A 19,170-nucleotide genomic window follows, 5' to 3' on the forward strand; every position below is an offset into this window, starting at 1 on the left:
GCAATAGTCATTTAAAACAACAAATACATGAGTCTACAAATGCATTCAACATTCAACAATGTTTTTTATTGATCACCTACTATGTGCCAGGCAAAATGCATCTACCTGCTAAGGATACATCAAAGAAAAGGAAACAGTTATCAATGGACATAAAGTCTCAGTTAAGCAAGACAATATGTTCTACAGATCTGCTGTACACATAGTTACCAATACTGTATTGTACACTTAAAAACTGGTTAAGAGGACAGAACCATGTTGTGTTCTTGCTGCAATAAAATAAATTCCAGACAAACAAAATAGGAAAAAGAAGAACAAATATAAACCCCCCATGATTAAATTAATCCTAGTGGCAAATATATGGAAATACATACACAGAAAAATGTAAATTAAAAATGCAGAATACATAATAATATGCAGAGATTACATTGCTATGTAAGGTATATATGTGCATCAGCTAATGTGATTTAGAAGCAACAGTGTTTAATATTTTTGTTAAATAGTAGAAATTAATAATTGTATTACAATTTTAGAAGTGTGAAATGCTTAAATATTTTTCCATCTACCTAGGAACATCCAACAACTCATTTCAGTAATTTACTTATTGAAGACTATTATTATTGTTGTTACTATTAATTTATTTTAACATTAAAATAGTGGCTACTTCTAATCTAATGGAGAGCCTAGACAAGTTAGCAAGTCACTGATACAGTATAATGAATCCCATGATTGGGAGAAAGGGAATGGGCCTTAATCTCACATGCCTAGAGTCATCAAAGAAGATGAACAGTAAATGTACATGAAGAAAGTAAGCAATCACTACAATAGCCATCCCATAAATAGAAGAATGAGGAGCTAAACTTGGGGAATTTAAGGTCTAATAAGAAAATAATCTAAAAAAAAAAAAAAAAGAAAAAAAAGAAAATAATCTATGTTTGCATCTGATCTAAACAGGATCATATTTAAAATAAAACTAAACCACTGGGGAATAAGGTAAATAAAATATTTTGACACTGTGTACTTTTTCTTTTACTTCAGTTTCTTCCAGAAGCCAGTGGATTTTGAGATACATCCATTGGTAAAATACTCATCATGGGCGTTGCTTGGTTAGTCTGACATTTGAACATGGCGAACATTGCCTTCCGAAATCTACAGTAAGAAAGGGGAAATCTGGCATGATCCTATAATGACTTGGAACTTTTAAAGCATTTTCAAACATGGCTAAGATGCCTCTACTGCTAACTGAGATCTCAAAATACATTTTTGCCTCCAATTTTAACATCTGTCAAGAACATTCATGAATATATGAAGTATACGGTACAGTTAAAGACCAGTTTTGCCCCATTGATTATAAACATTGAAGACACTTAATAAAAATCAGTATGTATTAAGATGACACTTCAAATGTCAGTTAAAATTCACTTGAACTAAGGATGTATATTTCACATGTTTGTTCTTCTGAGCAAAGGCCAGGTGAAATTAAGGGGAGCTTGAGAACGACTAATCTTTCCAAAAGAACTACCAATGGACTCTGAATTTAAAATATGTTGTTTATGCTTCTTATGTGATCTGTTTGGTCTTAAAACTTTTTATGTTTCTCTGTGTACCTGTAGCTAAAACTGTTCTCCAAAAAAATGTGCTTAAGTACAAATGTTTGCATTTTAGGACGAGATTGCCTGGCCTCTACTGAGATTTTTTTGAGCCAATATTTAAGGACAATAAATTGGTTATCCCATCTTTTAGCAGTAACAGGAAGTAAAATAATCTAGGCTTCACTGAGGAGCCAGAAATCTTTGCTAAGTTCAGGATTCTTTATTATCCTGAATAACTACCCACTCCTGAAGCCCTTTTATTTTAGCGTGGAGTTTTTCTCTTGCATTTGAATATCTTCTAATAAATATGCAACTATACCACCCACTTGTGGAGCCCAACTTTGCCTTCCTCACTTTGTCCACTTTCTGATAATAAAACCACTCTTTTCTTTGGAAAAGCAATTCCATGTACTGGGGAGGGGATAACCATGAGAACTAAGCAGAGCCCACCAACAACCTTCCAGCAGCTTTTCTGCCGGAAAGCCATCTGAATTTGGGGAGACATAGCTGGTAGAACTTGGGTCTTGGGTTGCTATAATCCTCTCCCCTTCATATGGGAAGAGGCTGTCACAGAACTGGAGCTCAAGGCATTTAAAGGCCTAGATGCTTCTCCAGTTGCATGAGCCAAATTTTTACACTAGTTTAAAGGAGTTTCTGTCACTTACCTCCCCCAAAATCTTTTTAACAGTCTTTCTATATCCATTTTTTTTTTTTTAATTTAAAAGCATCGTAAACATTACTTACTTTTTGTTAGCAACCACGTAAATACAGGGATTGTAGAATGTAGAAGATTTTGCAAACAGCGGAGCTATGATGGCCATTGAGGGAGGAATCTTCTTTGGGTCACCAAAAGAAGCCCATAAGCACACGATGGAATAAGGGGACCATGCCACCAGAAACATGAGTATCATTATCACAGACATCTGTAAAATAAATCAATATTTGGCAAACCCGATATCTAAAATACTGAAGTAGCTACTATATTTAAAATAGCATGAATAATTACCTAAATAGAAATTTGAATAAGTTTATGTTGTTGATGACATAGAGGAAAATCTGAACTTTTCCAAACCTCGTTGTACTTTGCTGCTGTGCCTTGAGTCCTCTATGATAGCAAGAGCTTGTTAAATGGATAGAATGTTAAACAATGTAAAGTATGTCCTCTTTCTTTTAGTGTGCTAGAGAAGAATACAAAAGCTGGCTTTGATGACAGGCAGATTAAAATGCACTCCTGACCCATATCTAGTAATTGTGCTATGGACCCCCGGCATTGTGCTGCTTCCCCCTCACTGTCTTTATCTGCTAATCTGAAAAAAATAACTTTCTAGCTTTGTAAATTCAATCTGGAAAAAAATGAAATATTGCCATTTTTAACAACATGGATGAACCTAGAGAGTATTATGCTAAGTGAAATAAGTCAGAAAGAGAAAGATTAATACCATATGATTTCATTTATATGTGGAGTCTAAGAAACAAAACAAATGAACAGACAGAAAATGAAAATAGACTCATAAATACAGAGAATTGGAGGTTACCAGAGGAGAGGAATATAGGAGGATGGGCAAAATTGAGGAAGGGGGTTAAGTGGTACAAACTTCCAGGTATAAAATAAATAAGTCATAGGGATGAAAAGTACACAGCATAGGGAATATAATCAATAATATTGTAATAACATTGCATGGTGACAGATGGTAACTACAGTTACTGCAATTGAATCACTACGTTGTACACCCGAAACTGGTATAACATTGTGTGTCAACTATACTTCAATAATAAGTTGTTTTTTTTTAAGATACAAAAAAAAGTGGTGCAGAAATTCAGGGGAAACAAGAAATGTGTGATGAACAGAAGGAAAATGTAAATATGTACATAATACTATCACAGAAAGAAGATATACATCCATAAAACAAGAAGATGAGGCAACTGGAAAGGAGTAGAGGATGTGAAATTAACTCTTTTAATCTATAATAACCATTTTTATCCTTTACCCTAAAAAAGGGCACAATTTTAAAAATGCAATTGAAAGGCTGAATGATGGGGTTAGTTAGTATTAGGGTAATGAGGTGAGTTATGTTAAGTACAGGGTCAGACCCTGTCTTCAAAATTTTCTATTTTGTTCAATATGGGGTTTTTTAAACTAATTTTTTATTTAAAATCAATTAATTAACATATAGTATTAGTTTCAGAGGTAGAGTTTAGTGATTCATCAGTTTCATATAATACTCAGTGCTCATTATATCATGTGCCCTCCTTAATGCCCATCCCCGGGTTACCCATCCCCCGGTTACCCATCCCCCTTCCTACCTCACCTCCAGCAACCCTCAGTTTGTTTATTTCCTACAGTTAAGAGTCCCTTATGGTTTGTCTCCCTCTCTGATATGATATTAAATTTGATTTTTAAAAAATACTACATTAACTACTTTTTTGGGGGGATTGCTGAGTTGTTTTGGTGCTGTTTAAATTTCGCACCAAGGCTTGAGCCTCACTTTTGTCACCCAATCCCAGACCTGGACATGGTTGAGGAAATCTTACAGAAAGTAGGAACAAAAACAAAGTCCAAGACAGGGACAACATAGAGAGAAAATCTAAGAAAATTAGAAGATATTTTCAGGAGATTCAGTATAAAAAAACAAAAATAAAAACAATAAACAGAAAACAAACAAACAAAAAAATCTTCCAGAAAAAGAGGACAGAAAAAAACAAGAACAAACAAAGAAACAAAAAAACATGGAAAGGAAATCACCAGAGAAATAATACAAGAAATTTCCCAGAAGGGGGAGACTTAAGTCTTGAGTCTTCATATTGAAAGCACTTGCTAAGTACCCAGAACATGGGTGAATAAAGAGCCCCCTCAAGACACATCAGCATGAAATTTCCAGAAAATTTGAGACACAGAGATGATCCTCCAAGCTTCCAGAGAGAAAACATAGAACACTACAAAGGGTCAGTCACCATAATGCTGTCAGCCTTTGCGAGAGCAACACTGGAAGCTAGTGGACCCTAGAGCAATGCCTTCAAAATTCTTTGAAAATCATTGTTCTACTTAAAATTCCATGTGAGGCAAACAGTCAAACATGATCATAGAATTAAGACAGTTTCAGACAACAAAATCTTTAAAAATTTACCTCCTATAACCTCCTCAGAAATGTATTTTAGAATGTGCTCCACCAAATGAGAGTGAGTACCCCCCCCCGAAAAAGGAAGACATGCAAGCCAGAAAACAGGTGATCCAACCCAGGAGAGAGGCCACAGGCATTCTCAGCTGTCAATAAGGAGATCGGAGGATGCCGGCAGTAGTCTTAGAGAAGGGCCAGCGTAGAGCAAGATGCCGGAGAGTCACAGCAGGAGGGAAGGTTCCAAGAGAAGGATAAAGTCAATTAGTCTCTAATGCATTTGAAAATACAGAGAGGAGATTGGTGCTTCTGGTGGGGAGTTCAGAGATGAGTTAGTGACCCATACACAGAACAGTGAGCAAACAAAACTATGGGGGTGTGGGAAGGATAGGGAACAGAAGAGGGGACTGAGAGGGGGAAGAGAAAGAAAATGATTAACCCCAAAAGAAAAACAAAATAAAAAAAAAATACAAATCATAGAACCATAAAGAGATCTGCAATAAACAAAATTTAGGTAGTTACAGTAAGGTACAATTATGTAACCAAATATTATTAACATTATGCTGACAAGATGAGGAGAGAGAAAGGTTGGGGTGGAGGAATAGGAAAGGTGGTGTAAGAGAAATAAATTCTCACTATCCATAGTAGGAAATCAAGAGTATTAGCAAACAAAAATATCTGAAATGGCAGATAGGCACATCATTTAGAAATACGGAGACAAACATAAGAAGAAAAGTCAGAGAGCAAGAATCAGGTGGTGGGGAGAGGGGATTGTAATATGGACCACATATGCGTAAATTAAGAATTTTAATGTCTTACCTTTGTTACATCAACCTGATCTGACCAATCTCTGTTGAGGTACTCAGTACAGTTACTAGTAGTACGATATTTAATGGATCGAGTGACATGGTAATAGCAGTAAAACATCACCATCAAGGGCACAATAAAATTTACTGCAATAACTGTCATCGTGAAAGAAACAAAAGATCTGAAAGAAAAGAGAATCACCAAATCACTACTTGTTTATTGTGCTGAATAGGGGAAAGGAAACGGAACAATTATTAAAAATAACTGTAGCACTGTTCAACAGTCACTGTATTAAGTAATGTAGGAGGAATATTTAATTGGTTCATTTAGATTAGGGGTTCGCAAACTATGGCCTGTCTTCTTTATAAATCACCTTTTACTGGAACTACATTTATCTACACACTGTCTACATCCACTTTCACAGGCAGGGTTGAACAATCTTAACAGAGACAGTCTTGTCCATAAAGCCTACAATATGTTCTTATTGACCCTTTACAGAAAGTTTAAGATTTAGATTTAGTTGGAGAGTTAGAAATTTTCTACCCATTATTCTGGGTCATCTTTCATTTTCTTTAACAAACTAAGTTACCCTCTTCTCCCTGGTAAATACAGAAGAGCATCACTAAGGAGCAATCCGGTCCTTACAGTGACTGTGCCTTTGCCTTGTCATTCCAGCTTTATCACCAGGTCATCCTGAAAAGATAGTAGGGGGTCCGCCTGGGCTTTCAGCAGAACCACACGCTGTCTAGTGATACTAATGCTCCGTTTTTCCCTTTCAGATTCTACCCCTGAGATACCAACACGGAAGGGCGGTCTATATGCACTTGGCTGCCACAGGAGAGAGAGGACGGTAGAGGGCAAGGGAACAAGGGAGCTGGATGGCCTTTACTTGCAAACAAGTGTAATCTGATGCTGAAATCACACCATCACTACCAAGGAAGCACTCGGCCACACTCTGTATGGAAAACATTTGATCTGAGCTTAAATTTGAAATGATGAGAAACTGTCTACATTAGAAGCATTTGATTATTTTAAAGTGAAAATGTGTCTCTTACGCATCATTCTTCCGCCAGTTTATGGTACAAGTAGCCCCAGTAGGATCTGGGGCATAGCTAGCCCACCCTATGATAGGCATCAAAGCCCAAAAGAGACCATTGAGCCAGGCCCCTAGAATCATGCCGATGTAAGTGTTGGTGGTCATTCTTCTTCCTATTAACAAACAGATGAAATATTAGCATCATTTGCCAATGATGGAATTCATATCTTCATTTTGTTTTAACTGATTATTCAAAGTTATTAGGTAGATTCTTTACAAAGCACGTTAGTTCACTTAGCGCCTTCTACATGAATTCATATTCAGGTTAAAAAAAAAAAAAGGCATTTAAACTGCTACCTGAATGATAAAAAGGATTAGCCAGAGGACAAGCAGGAAGAAGCATTCTCCAAGGCCAGGGAAAACAGCACTTACAAAGATCCTGAAATGCAAAAGGCCTAGGCCAGTACCCCAAAGCAAGGGGACGCCAGCCAATGCTGGCGAAAGATAGCCAGGGGCCAGACCACATGGAGCCTTGGAGTTTGGGCTGTGAAATTTGGATTTTATTCTGAGTATCATAGGAAATCATTGAAACTTTTGAACAAGGATTATCAGAGAAACAAGAGTGACTATGCAGTCTTAATGCAACTCATTACATTTATATTTTATTTTATTTTTTAAAGATTTTATTTTTGCATGCGAGAGAGAGAGTGTACACGAGCAGGGAAGGGGCAGAAGGAGAATCAGACTTCCCACTAAGCAAGGAGCCAGATGCCGGAGCATTCAGAGCAAGCACACAGGCAGGGAGAGCGGGAGAGGGAGAAGCAAACAGGGTTCCATCCCAGGCTCCATCTCCACCCCTGGGAATCATGATTTGAGCTGAAGGCAGATGCTTAACTGACTGAGCCACGCAGGTGCCCCAATCATTACATTTTTATTTTAAAGTGCATATGTGTTCAGTAGTACTTAGGCCAGAAATGATTCGCTGAGAAAGCTAAGTAAGGGTTATACCTGTGTCCGGACTACAGATGGTCAGGTATCGATCTATGGCCACAACAGTGAGTAATCCAATGCTTGCCATTCCGAAAAAGATATTCAGCCCGGCATAAATCTAAAAGTCAAAGTTGGAAAGAATACACCATTCTACACACCCTCCCAAGAGATACTTACATTTTTATTCCATGGCTAGAGTACATTTTAAGGACATTGAATGGTTTTTATTTTAATAATTTTAGAATACATTTTCCATTGTCATATTGTAACTGACTTATTAAAGGCATGTATGGAAAGTGTTTTAGGTCTTCATTAATTAAAATAAACTTAAAAAAAATTTTTAAGACTTAAAGTAGAACTTCTATACAACATATTCTATAAACATAGTGCAAAATAAACCACAAATCAGGCGCAGTGCAGATAACCAACGGAATACTAGTGTTCACAAGATAGAGAATTCAACAAGAAGAAAAGACAAACGAAAAATGGGCTGTTCACACAGGGGAAACCTGAATGTTTATGATACAAGATGTAAACCACAATACACATTCAAAGAAGTGCAGATTATTAAGGTACCCCTATATACCCAACAAATGACAAAAAATTAAAAATCTGACAATCCCCAGCATGGGAGAGAATATGAAATAGTAGTTCTCATAACTGGCATACCCATTTTGGAGAGCAATTTGGCCACATCTGATGAAACTGAGGATGAATATTCTCTACAACCCAACCATCCTTCTCCTAAAGCAATATGTCTTAAACTCTTAGACATTGTAGGAGACATAAGAATGCTTACTGAAGCTTTGTTTGTGACTGAAAACAAATGGAGTAAATGCTTAATAACAGAAAAATAAATACATTGGGGTATATTCATAAAATGGAATATCATAGAGCAGTTAAAGTGAGTGACTTACAGCTACATCCGTCAACATGGATAAACTTCGAAAACATGGTGTCATATAAGACGACTGCATCATGTACACAACATATTATTTTATAGAGAATTTGAAATATCCTAACAGTATAGTTTATGTACTAAGATAGACAGACATTCATGGAAGAGAAGGAAGGCTGGGGATAGTAGGCAGCAACCTTCAACAGTACTATTCAAATTTTAGATCTTTATTATTTTAAAGATTTTATTTATGTATGAGAGACACCATGTGTGCACACACACGTGCACACACGTGTGCACATGAGCAGGACGGTTAAAACTATAAACTGGACTCTGCACTGAGCACGTGGAGCCAACACAGGGCTCGATCTCACGAACCTGAGACCATGACCTAAGCTGATACCAAGAGAAGGTCCTTTAACCACCTGAGCTACGCAGGTGCCCCTCAAGTTTTTTATCTTTAAAAAGCTGAACAACCTGAGGCACATATTGCAGAACATTAAGATTTAACAAAACCAGGTGGTACATACATCAGTATTCATTATTCTATTACTCTCATTTTATTCTCTGTAATTTTATAGCTTAAAATAGTAAACTGTTTTAAAAACTTGGGCCAAAAGCCTTATCTCCCTACTCTCCTAACATGAATTAATATATATAATATATATTAATACATTAATATATAATATATATATTAATGTATTAATATTAATATATTATTTCCTGGCCAGTAAAAATAATAACGAATATAATTAGTTGCAAGTCCATTGGAGGACTGTCCATAGAGGGGGACAAAACTGATAGCTTAATTACATTACTTAGATATTATGATACTGTCATTAGATAGTTCATTATTTCCAATGAAAAGTTTTTTGAATATGTGGATTTTTACTTATCTTCTCTAGCTGAATGCTGATTTTTTTGTTTTTTTTTCCTTTGGGTAAGGGAAATTTTGAAAATATAATGAATGCTACCAATGTCATTTCTCTTTTACTAAGTAATGTATTTCCCAGTCACTTCTGAAGCTATTTTCTGTAGGACTACTTTATCTATTATCCTACGTGATCTTATTTGTTTGAAACCCTTGGAATTTCTTTTTTTAAGACATTTAAATTTACATCTCTTTACTATTTTATTTTGCTTTCATTCCAATGATCTCCAATACCTGGCATCCTGCATATCCAAATTTCCAACTTCCATACAGATCTGAAGCTGCTGACATGGGATATCCAATGCTACTGACCCCTATATCAGTAACAGCCAGGTTAATGATAATTGCATTTGTGGGTGTCCGAAGTTCCTTGTACTTAATGAAGATGCCCAGAACTATGAGGTTGCTGAAAATACTTATTATACCTGAGAACATATAAAAAAAAAAAAATCACTTTGTTTAATTTGAATATTTAGAAGTAGTATCAAAATTAAATATTTAAGCCCCCTCAAAAGCAAAGCAAATCCATTTTAGTTCATTTACTGGAGGAGCTCCAACTGTTCTTAAAATTGGTTGTAATATCTTCCCAGCCCTTCAGTGAAATAGAAATAATTAAATTGAAATGAAGAATCTACCAACTGCATACAGAGTACTGAAGGCCAGTTCTACTGTCCTCACTGTTTATCATGCTGCCCTTGAAATTCCTCCCATCTTTCATGATACCACCTCCGCTGATTTTTAAGATACATGTATGACTATACCATCTCTTTTGGCAGTCTAACTTCCTCCTCCTCCTTCCTGAGGCCTGAGGCTTTTCCTTCTCTATAGTTTCCTTTCTCAAGCCTCATCTATCAATTCTACCCTAACAATTCTGTCACTTTCCAGCCCTGACCCATGCTCCAGTTCCATGTCCCTTTTCATTCAACTCATTGCCATTTACTAGGATCTACCATGTACAAGATCATATGACTGTTTCAATATTTCTGGAAGCTCAGTGTATCCAAACCTGAGTACCTCGTTCAGTGTGCACAAACACAGACCTCTAGAGAAGGCACGCTGCAGGTTTGACTATTCAGAAAGGGAATTGGGCTTTTAGGTACACTGAGAATCCTCACAGGTGACACCTTCCTAGTCAAGTTTCCACAGTCTGGAATCTGACTCAGCCTTGGGGACCCAGAAACTCACTGTTGTCAAGAATGTTGTCATAGAATGGGCTGGACTCAGGTAGACAGATGACTGAACTTCATAATCAGAATGGCAGTGTATTGTTGAATGAACCGGACACCCATGTTAACTCATTTAACAACCTCTACATGCTGCAAGGGGTGCATAAACATCCTGTAAGCCAGATGTGGGTCATATACCAGGTCCTAACCATTGGGGAGTGAGAGGGAAGGTTTCCAAGCACCAACACACAAAAGTACCAGCTGAGGAAGAACTTCCACTTCATCTTGGCACCTCAGTCGAAACTTCCTCTTAGCATCCGTGACACTAATCTTCCAGATTCCTATTCTTTCTCTCCGTGCTGTTGGTGGAATAAGCTGGCTACAACAGAGAATTAGCCACGTTTCTTCTCAGAGCTTCAATACTCCCTGTTGGCTGTACGATAAAAGCCCACATATCCCAACCTGATAGCCAGGTTTTCACCTTCTCTAAGCAAATTTCCACACTTGCCAAACAAGCCATCCAAGTCTAATTATTTATCAGACACAAGGCTTGTTGTAAAGCCTATCTCACTTGGAACACCCTATTTTTTTCCTGTACCTATACAAATGCTCCTGTACCTATACATCCTTCAAAGTTCTATTCAAGCCCAGCTCTGCTCTAGAGCTTTCCCCTACCTACAGTAATTCTCCCTTCTCTAAATTCCCAAAGCGCTTGCTTATATTATACACTATTCATTTTATGTGATGCTATATTTAACTTTTAGGTATTCCTAGCCTTCTCATTTAGATTTCAGGTTCCTAATGACTTCTGTGTTCAATGACTATGTGGCATATAGCAGATTTATTTAATAAACAGACCACAACTGAAACTCATATTGTTTAATTTCTATCATTCCTGCAGAGCATAAGTAAGGCACAGTGATAGCAAATTTGGTGATTCTTTCTCAAGACTTTATTTTTAAGTAATCTCTACATCCAATGTAGGGCTAGAACTCGCAACCCTGACATCAAGAATCACATGCTTTACCAACTAAGCCAGCCAGGTGCCCCTCTTTGGCTCTGATTTTAGCATCAAGTACTGTAGCAGGCATACAAGAAATACTCCAAAAAGCATAATGAAGAATCTTTCTAAGCTAACTACTAATTGGCGATTTTGAATCAGATAAAACATAATACGGTAAGTTGTTGCCTACCAAGTACACAACCAGAAGTAACTGTACTTTGGGGAAGGTCTTAGATATAATGGGGGGTATGAGTTGAACAATTTGGCCTTTTTCTCTCAGCTATCTCAAGCTCTCTGCTCTAGTTTCTTAACGGCAAGTATTTTCTAATGGGTAGTAACAGATCATTTAATAGGTCTAAATTAATTTCCTCTTAGCTTCTGGCTTTCTTACAATCTCTTGGTAGATCCTACTTACTCTACACCTGGCTTTCCTTCTCCATCTCCACCTTCTTAAATATGTGCATCATCCAAGCTTCTTAGACCCCCTTCTTTTCACATTGACCACATAATCTGTGATTTCATACATATCTGAGGCTATATGCTGCTCTTTTCCAGACTGACCTCATAAAATTCAAAATTCAAGCCCACATGTCCACTGGACATCTCTCACGCTGAACCAAGTGAATTTTCTCTTCCTTCTTCAAACCTGTTCTTCCACACATGTATTCCTGGTGAATAGCTTCACCATCTAACCACAGGAGTCCCCAAACAGAAAACCTGTCTTCACTGATACTCCCTTTCCCTCTCCCTCAATTGCCACATCCAACCATCAGTTCTAACTTCTGGCTCTTGAATATGTCTACTTCTCTCCTGATTGCCACTTCTCACTTCTCGGGATCCTTCTTAATCACACAGGGGCTTCCTATGTGGTCTCTTAGCTACTAGTACAGCATTATTTCTAAAATGCAAATGGAATCGTGTCATTCAGGGTCTCCTCATTGCCTTTATGACTTAGGTGATTCTTCATTACCTGGTATACAGCCTCCTCTGCAGCCTAGTATCTTTTACCCATCAATTTACAATTCATCCATAATGAATGTATTTCAGATCATCAATTTACCATGTCCTCTTGCCTCCCAGCCTTACTTGGAGAAAGGGAGCATGCTCAAGCCGGTAAAAGTTTGTAAGAGCTAAAATCTAAGAGAAATATTAAATTGAAAATTGAATTTTAAACAACAGATCTAATAAACTCTTGGTAAAAGTAACAAATGAAATAAATGCTTTAACTAAATTCTTCTCATAGCTTTGGTTTTGATTTGGAAATATAAGTGGGTTTTGTTAAAAAGGGGACCTAAGAAAACTAGGGGACCCAGAGAACAATAAATCTTTCAACAGGAGCATAAAGAGATTAGATATGCTCCCTTCAGTTTATCTACCAAAACCGCGAATAACACATACCCAAGGTATTCCTTCATAAAACTGACCGTTGAGATTACATGAGGGCTCTAGAATCAAAATGCCCGAGTTCAAATCCTGGCATAGTTCCTTAATAGATCTGTGTGTGCTGGGTAAGTTAAACTATTTGTCTATATAAACAGTGAAGATAAAACTGATTCACTTACTGACCTGTGTAAGGATGAATTATTCTGTACGTTTAAGTATTTAGAACAGTGTATGTATTCAAATAACAGTTAATAGTGGTAATCAGTGGTGATGGTAGCAGTAATGATCATCGTTGTAGTAGTGGTGGTAAAATTCCTATCATTGTTACTGCTACAGGCTTAAGAACCAGAGAGAACAATTTCTTAACAAGAAATTTTCTTTGCATGCTACTTTTGTAAACAGATCAAAAAAGAAAGCTTTCCTGGTCATCTACAAAAAACTAAACCAAAAGTTTGCATACAAAGTATTTCTATGTAGTTGTAATAAAATTTTCTCTTTAATTAGCAGATTATTTTTTCATATTGTTACAACAAAAATCAAAAAGAAAACAGAACTTGTCCAGTACTTATCCAGTACCTGAATATTTGAAGTATTCAAGTGAACAAGTTAGCATATCATTGAAATTTACAAAAATTAATTGAAGAACCACAATTGCTAGCATAGAAGTAATTGTGAATTATAGGGAAACTAAGCAACTATGAAGTATAAACTGGTTATAGTAGGATTTGTGATACTTTTTCTCTCCACTTTTGAATATATTTGAGAATTTCATATAAGTCAATCCAAAAAATGACAATAAGCCAATGTAACAGTTACTTTTAAAACTCATTAATGAGCATAGAGTTGGAAATGAAGTAACTCCTCAATATAAAATTTATATAATTCAACCTATACATAAAAAAGATTCTATTTCATTTCCCCATCCCTTTCTCCCAGCAAACATGCCTTTATCTTAATCCACTGTACATCAATGAGTGTGTCCACATGGGGAGAAAGAAACAAGTATGTGCCCAACACCTACTGTATGTTATTTAGGTCACGTAATTTCACTTTTCTCAACAATACTGACAGTTATCTTATTCTTATCCTGTTTTCAGAAAAGAAAATGTAAAAACAGAAAGCTGAAGGAACCTGCTTACTATTGGAAAGGTAAGATACTAAAAGATGAAATTCAAAGCTCAAGAGTTTCCCAATACAGCATATTCTGGGAATGAGCTGAACTTTTAAACTCTGCCCTCAGTGACAGTAGAGTCTGCTCTTTTTATAACTTTAATTTTCTTTCCAAGACCTTTTCATCTTAACTAGAGTCCACCACCAAAGACAAGACTATGAATAGTATTAGAATAGTAAAGGACACAAAAATACATTTTTGTCATGGTACACACTCTTCCCCAATAAAAACCTGACATTGTAATAACCAAATATATGGATGACATATTATTCATTTTATAGAAAACTTTTCTCAGCCCCACTTCACTAATGTTACATTGTTTATCAAGATTCAAAATAACTTGTGGCATTAACCACCATTCACAATGACTTCACCTATCCTTTCACCTACATTCTCTTACTATACAGCCAAGAAATAAGGCAACGATTATTATTCTATTTGCCACATGAGCACCCCAACTCAGGGTTAAGTGGCCAACAATATGGAACTTGAAACACTTCTGAACCCATGCTTTTTCTACCTTATGCTGAAAACCTCTGCTTTCCTTCACTCATTCAAAACAAAATAACAGTTAATGGAATAAACCTTCATACCTGCTGTGATCAAGTAAGCTGCAACAATATTGTGTTCAGTCTGTGAAAAGACTGAGCCATCTTCTTGTTTAGAGTCTGTACTGTTGTCTAAATTATTCCTTAGCATTTTGGAGGGAAGAAATTGAGACAGCCTTCATAATGAGCCTTCAATAATTATGAAAATTTTTAAGAACTACTGAAGGAAGAATTTTCAGAACCAATCATTTCCACTTAAAGACCTCAAAGAAGGGCCTTTTCATAGAGGCCCTCCCTTAACAAACTTAATTGGGCTGGAGAGGAAAGGATTTTAATTCCTAGGACAAGGAAAAAGCTTATTAGCAAAATAAAGAGAAATACTAAGCACAGCATTTTAAACAATTGGGGCATCAGACTTGTAGCTAAGGAGATTATCAAGTGCACACCTCCTATTCAAACAATAAACAAACTCAAAATCAGCAGGAGTTGACTTAATTGATTGCTGGTGGAAATCTGAAATCAAGAATTGACCTTGGTCTCCTAACACTTTTCAGATTAAGGGCCCTGATTTCTGCTGAGTCTTTCAAATTTTTCCATGTGTTTCTTTTTCCATAAGAATCTGAATAATCAGACAAACAGAGAAGTGATCTCCTTCCATCTTTCCAAATCTCACTTTCTTAAAAGTAGTAATATTTTCTGGTGTAGATCTTCTGTTTTTCTTTGCTTATGTAAATATGTATTCACACTAATATCGAGGTTTCTCCCACTTTAAGGAAAAACGGGGAGATATGCATTTATAAAATCATTCTGTAACTTGTTTTCCTCTAAAGTCACATCATAAATTCCAGGCCAATAAACCCAAGTCTAACTTATTAATAACTTGTATTTCATAGCATGCATATATATGATCTACTTCACAGCCCACCTTAATTAACCCAATGCTTTGTTATGCACAATTATCAGATAATAATAATCACAGCATCTATCAGCAAAGAATCTGGATTCATCCTGTAAAGTACAGGGCAATTCTAATATTCTGAACCATTTTGTAATAACCCAAAAAGTAATTATGGAAACAGGTTATAATCTACCATGAAAATTGTTAGAAAAAGATATCCCTGGGACACCTGGGTGGCTCGGTTAAGTGTCTGCCTTCAGCTAAGGTCATGATCCCAGGGTCCCAGGATCAAGCTCCACATAGGGCTCCATGCTCAGCGGGAAGCCTGCTTCTCCCGCTCCCACTCCCCCTGCTTGTATTTCCTCTCTCGCTAAGTCTCTTTCTGTCAAATAAATATATAAAATTAAAAAAAAAAAAAGATCTCCCTACAAGCTTCCCCCCCATATTCTTTTATGTCATGTAATATTACTAAAACCTGACTATTTTCGAGTTAATTTTTCAAAATCAGTTAACTTCAGAGAAATGCTAGATATACCAACTAACAGTGTAAACATGTAACAGAACCACTAGAGGGCTATATTTACCCACTTAATTTTATAACCCTTAGAATAGCGCAGCAGGAAAGGACACAAGATAATCCTTTGCCTCAGTTCTTCCAACTATGCATAAAATGAAGCTGAGGGGCACCTAGGTGGCTCAGTTGTGTAAGTGTCTGCCTTCAGTTCAGGTCGTGATCCCAGAGTCCTGGGAAAGAGCCCCTGCTCAATGGGTAGTCTACTTCTCCCTCTCCCTCTGCATTCTCTCCTGCTCTCTCTCAAATAAATAAAATCTTTTTCCTTAAGATTTTATTTATTAATTTGACAGACAGAGATCACAAGTAGGTAGAGAGATAGGCAGAGAGAGAGGGGAAAGCAGGCTCCCCACCAAGCAGAGAGCCTGACACGGGGCTTGATCCCAGGACCCTGCGACCATGACCTGAGACGAAGGCAGAGGCCTCAACCCACTGAGCCACCCAAGGCGCCCTTAAATAAAATCTTTTTGTAAAAAATTAAAAAATAAAATGAAGTTGAGCCAGGTTGATCTGTCCCAGATCTTACAGCTAACCAGTACTCAAAATTTCATAAATGTAAAGTAACACTCCGAAGATTATCTATATTAGGGAAGTGAATCTCATCAGATTCCATATCAAAATATTTTCAAATGACCTAAGGCAATTAACATAACCCTAAAAGGAATTCTCCCCCTTAAAAAAAAAATCTCTGGGTTGTTGGGATTTAAGTTTTGTTTTGTTTTTTTTTGCGTTCAATATGTAGAATAAATCACAAATTACTTGTGTTTTCTTTAGTTCATAGGTTCATATTCCCTTCCTTTTCTGTAATGGATTATACCTAGTTGTAGCATTCACTTAAATTTTCCAGAAAGATTTATTTCTAAGAACTAAAAAAAAAAATAATAATAATTCCAAATTTATCTGCTGTAGATAAAAGTTTCAAAAGTATTAATGTGCTAAGTACTTTGAAACTACTTTTTCATGCTCCTTCATGAGCAATACAGAAAAGCTGTACTGGGATGAGGCTTAGAATACTAAGTAATAGAACTATAAGCATATAACGTTTACATATAGCTCACAATTTTTTAATCCGATAAACTTCAACTGACCTCAAAAGTCAATCCTTTCATAACTCTTCCCAAATTTCGAAGCATATTAAGATCTACTGCTTGTATTCCACTAAACTGTTTAATTACTATGGCAACAAATACATTTTAACATGATGCAAGCAATCAAGATGTTATTCAATTAACAACTCCAAAGATTTAATATGTGAATCATCGAATAATCTTTTGGAATGGAACTCAGTGATATTTACCACACCACAGTACCAAATTCACTGTTAGGCTCCCTAAACATGTGAACTTGATTCAGAACTGAACGCCCCAAAGGAAATCCAGAAAGAACTACTGTAAGGAAGAAAAGGGGAAAATAAGATGTGAGAGTAAAAGTATAAAGATAACCAATGACCAAAGATATACCTAAGGTAAAAGGGGAAACCTTCCAGTAGTTTGTCTATCAACCTACACATTGTTTCCATCATAGACATTTGAGACTTTTAAATATCAAAACAAGTGTAGGACAGTTGCACTATTATTTGTTCTTTGGACAATGCCATCATCACCCCTGTAGTGCTCACGAGGTTTCTTACAAACCAAGAGCAGAAACTCTGGCTGTAACTCTAAATCCAGTTTCAACCCAACATTTCTAAAAAATCAAATAGTCTCCCTTTCCAAGTTCTAAAAACACAACCGCTTCTTCCTGTGAAAAAGTAGTTTTCTTTCTTTTTTTTTTTTTTAAGATTTTATTTATTTATTTGAGACAGAGCAAGAGAGAGACATGAGCAGGGGGCAGAGGGAGAAGCAGGCCCCTCGCTGAGCAAAAAACCTGATGTGGGGCTCAATCCCAGGACCCTGGGATCATGACCTGAGCCAAAGGCAGATGCTTAACTTACTGAGCCAACCAGGCTCCCCGAAAAAGTAATTTCCCGAATATTTGTTCATTTTATATATATTCATGGCCAACATATTTATTAATTCTGCTGCAATTCTATTAATCAAGAAAGATAAATAAAACCCAAATCACTGACATAGACAATACTATATGCTACCTCAAACAAGTATTCAAGAGTTAACCAAGTATTAATATTAGGTATAGTATGCTAGAAAATTTAAGCAAAGATGGAAATATCATTCTTTCTGAGAACAAATACGTGTGGGGGGAAAAAAATCAATGGCAGGGAAATGGTCCTATTATCACAGTATTCTAACTTGTTATCATAGTTACTTCTTGATACTACACTAGCAGTGGGGATCAAAAATCAATTTCATTTGTAATGTCCCTACCCAGGATTCTGAACATGTAACCAGGAATCTGAACAAATATATATTTATAATGAATAACATCTTTTTTTAATGATAAATAACATCTTAAACCTTTAGAGTTTCTTTTAAAATGTAAAATAAAAACATTCAGGGACGCCTGGGTGGCTCAGTTGGTTAAGCAGCTGCCTTCGGCTCAGGTCATGATCCCAGCGTCCTGGGATCGAGTCCCACATCGGGCTCCTTGCTCCGCAGGGAGCCTGCTTCTCCCTCTGACTCTGCCTTCCACTCTGTCTGCCTGTGCTCGCTCTCGCTCGCTCTCTCTGACAAATAAATAAAATCTTTAAAAAAAAAAAAAAAATTCAGTAAAACTTTCAAGATTCCATCTATGTTGAATGAGAATTGAACATGTCTCCAGAAATTTCTTGAACTTCTGTTCTCACGTGAACAGAGCTGTTCCAACTTGATTCATAATCAAAACCAAAATTTGCTAATCAATTATTAATCATTATTAAAGAAAATGCTTTAGTAACTCTTACATATACAAGTGAAATGCAATAAAAGGTACTGTTTTCACAAACAAAAGGCAAAGATTTTGAAAGGGGGTGTTAATTTATAAAAAAGGTCAAAGTACTGTTCCACTAACCTACTTTTTTTAAAGATCAGTTACATATGTAAAATCATTTTTTCTATATGAAATCCACTCAGTTTAAGCTTAGTTGTACCTTTTAGCTTCAAAAATAGCCCTGTTTTAATAAACACAGCT

General features: G+C 36.4%; 1 protein-coding gene across 1 annotated transcript; it reads right to left on the minus strand.

Annotated features, from left to right (window-relative positions):
- Positions 1 to 44: 44 nt before the first annotated feature.
- RRH (retinal pigment epithelium-derived rhodopsin homolog) lies at positions 45 to 19,038 on the minus strand. The gene is made up of 8 exons (XM_059171068.1): positions 18,777 to 19,038; positions 14,681 to 18,564; positions 9,599 to 9,789; positions 7,554 to 7,653; positions 6,565 to 6,718; positions 5,522 to 5,690; positions 2,334 to 2,512; positions 45 to 1,146 (listed from the first exon to the last, which is right to left on the minus strand). The coding sequence occupies exons 2-8, from the start codon at positions 14,784 to 14,786 to the stop codon at positions 1,032 to 1,034; spliced, it is 1,014 nt and encodes a 337-aa protein (XP_059027051.1). The 5' UTR covers positions 14,787 to 18,564; positions 18,777 to 19,038; the 3' UTR covers positions 45 to 1,031.
- Positions 19,039 to 19,170: the final 132 nt, after the last annotated feature.

The sequence above is a fragment of the Mustela lutreola genome, chromosome 1 (assembly GCF_030435805.1).
Source record: "Mustela lutreola isolate mMusLut2 chromosome 1, mMusLut2.pri, whole genome shotgun sequence".
NCBI lineage: Eukaryota > Metazoa > Chordata > Mammalia > Carnivora > Mustelidae > Mustela > Mustela lutreola.

Excerpts from the sequence above, each read along its gene's own strand:
- RRH (XM_059171068.1), bottom strand. The coding sequence starts at position 14,786 with ATGCTAAGGAATAATTTAGACAACAGTACAGACTCTAAACAAGAAGAT. Across the intron at positions 5,691-6,564 it reads AACTGGCGGAAGAATGATGC|ATCTTTTGTTTCTTTCACGA; the intron begins GTAAGAGACACA and ends CTTTTCTTTCAG. Across the intron at positions 1,147-2,333 it reads TACGTGGTTGCTAACAAAAA|ATTTCGGAAGGCAATGTTCG; the intron begins GTAAGTAATGTT and ends TTCTTACTGTAG.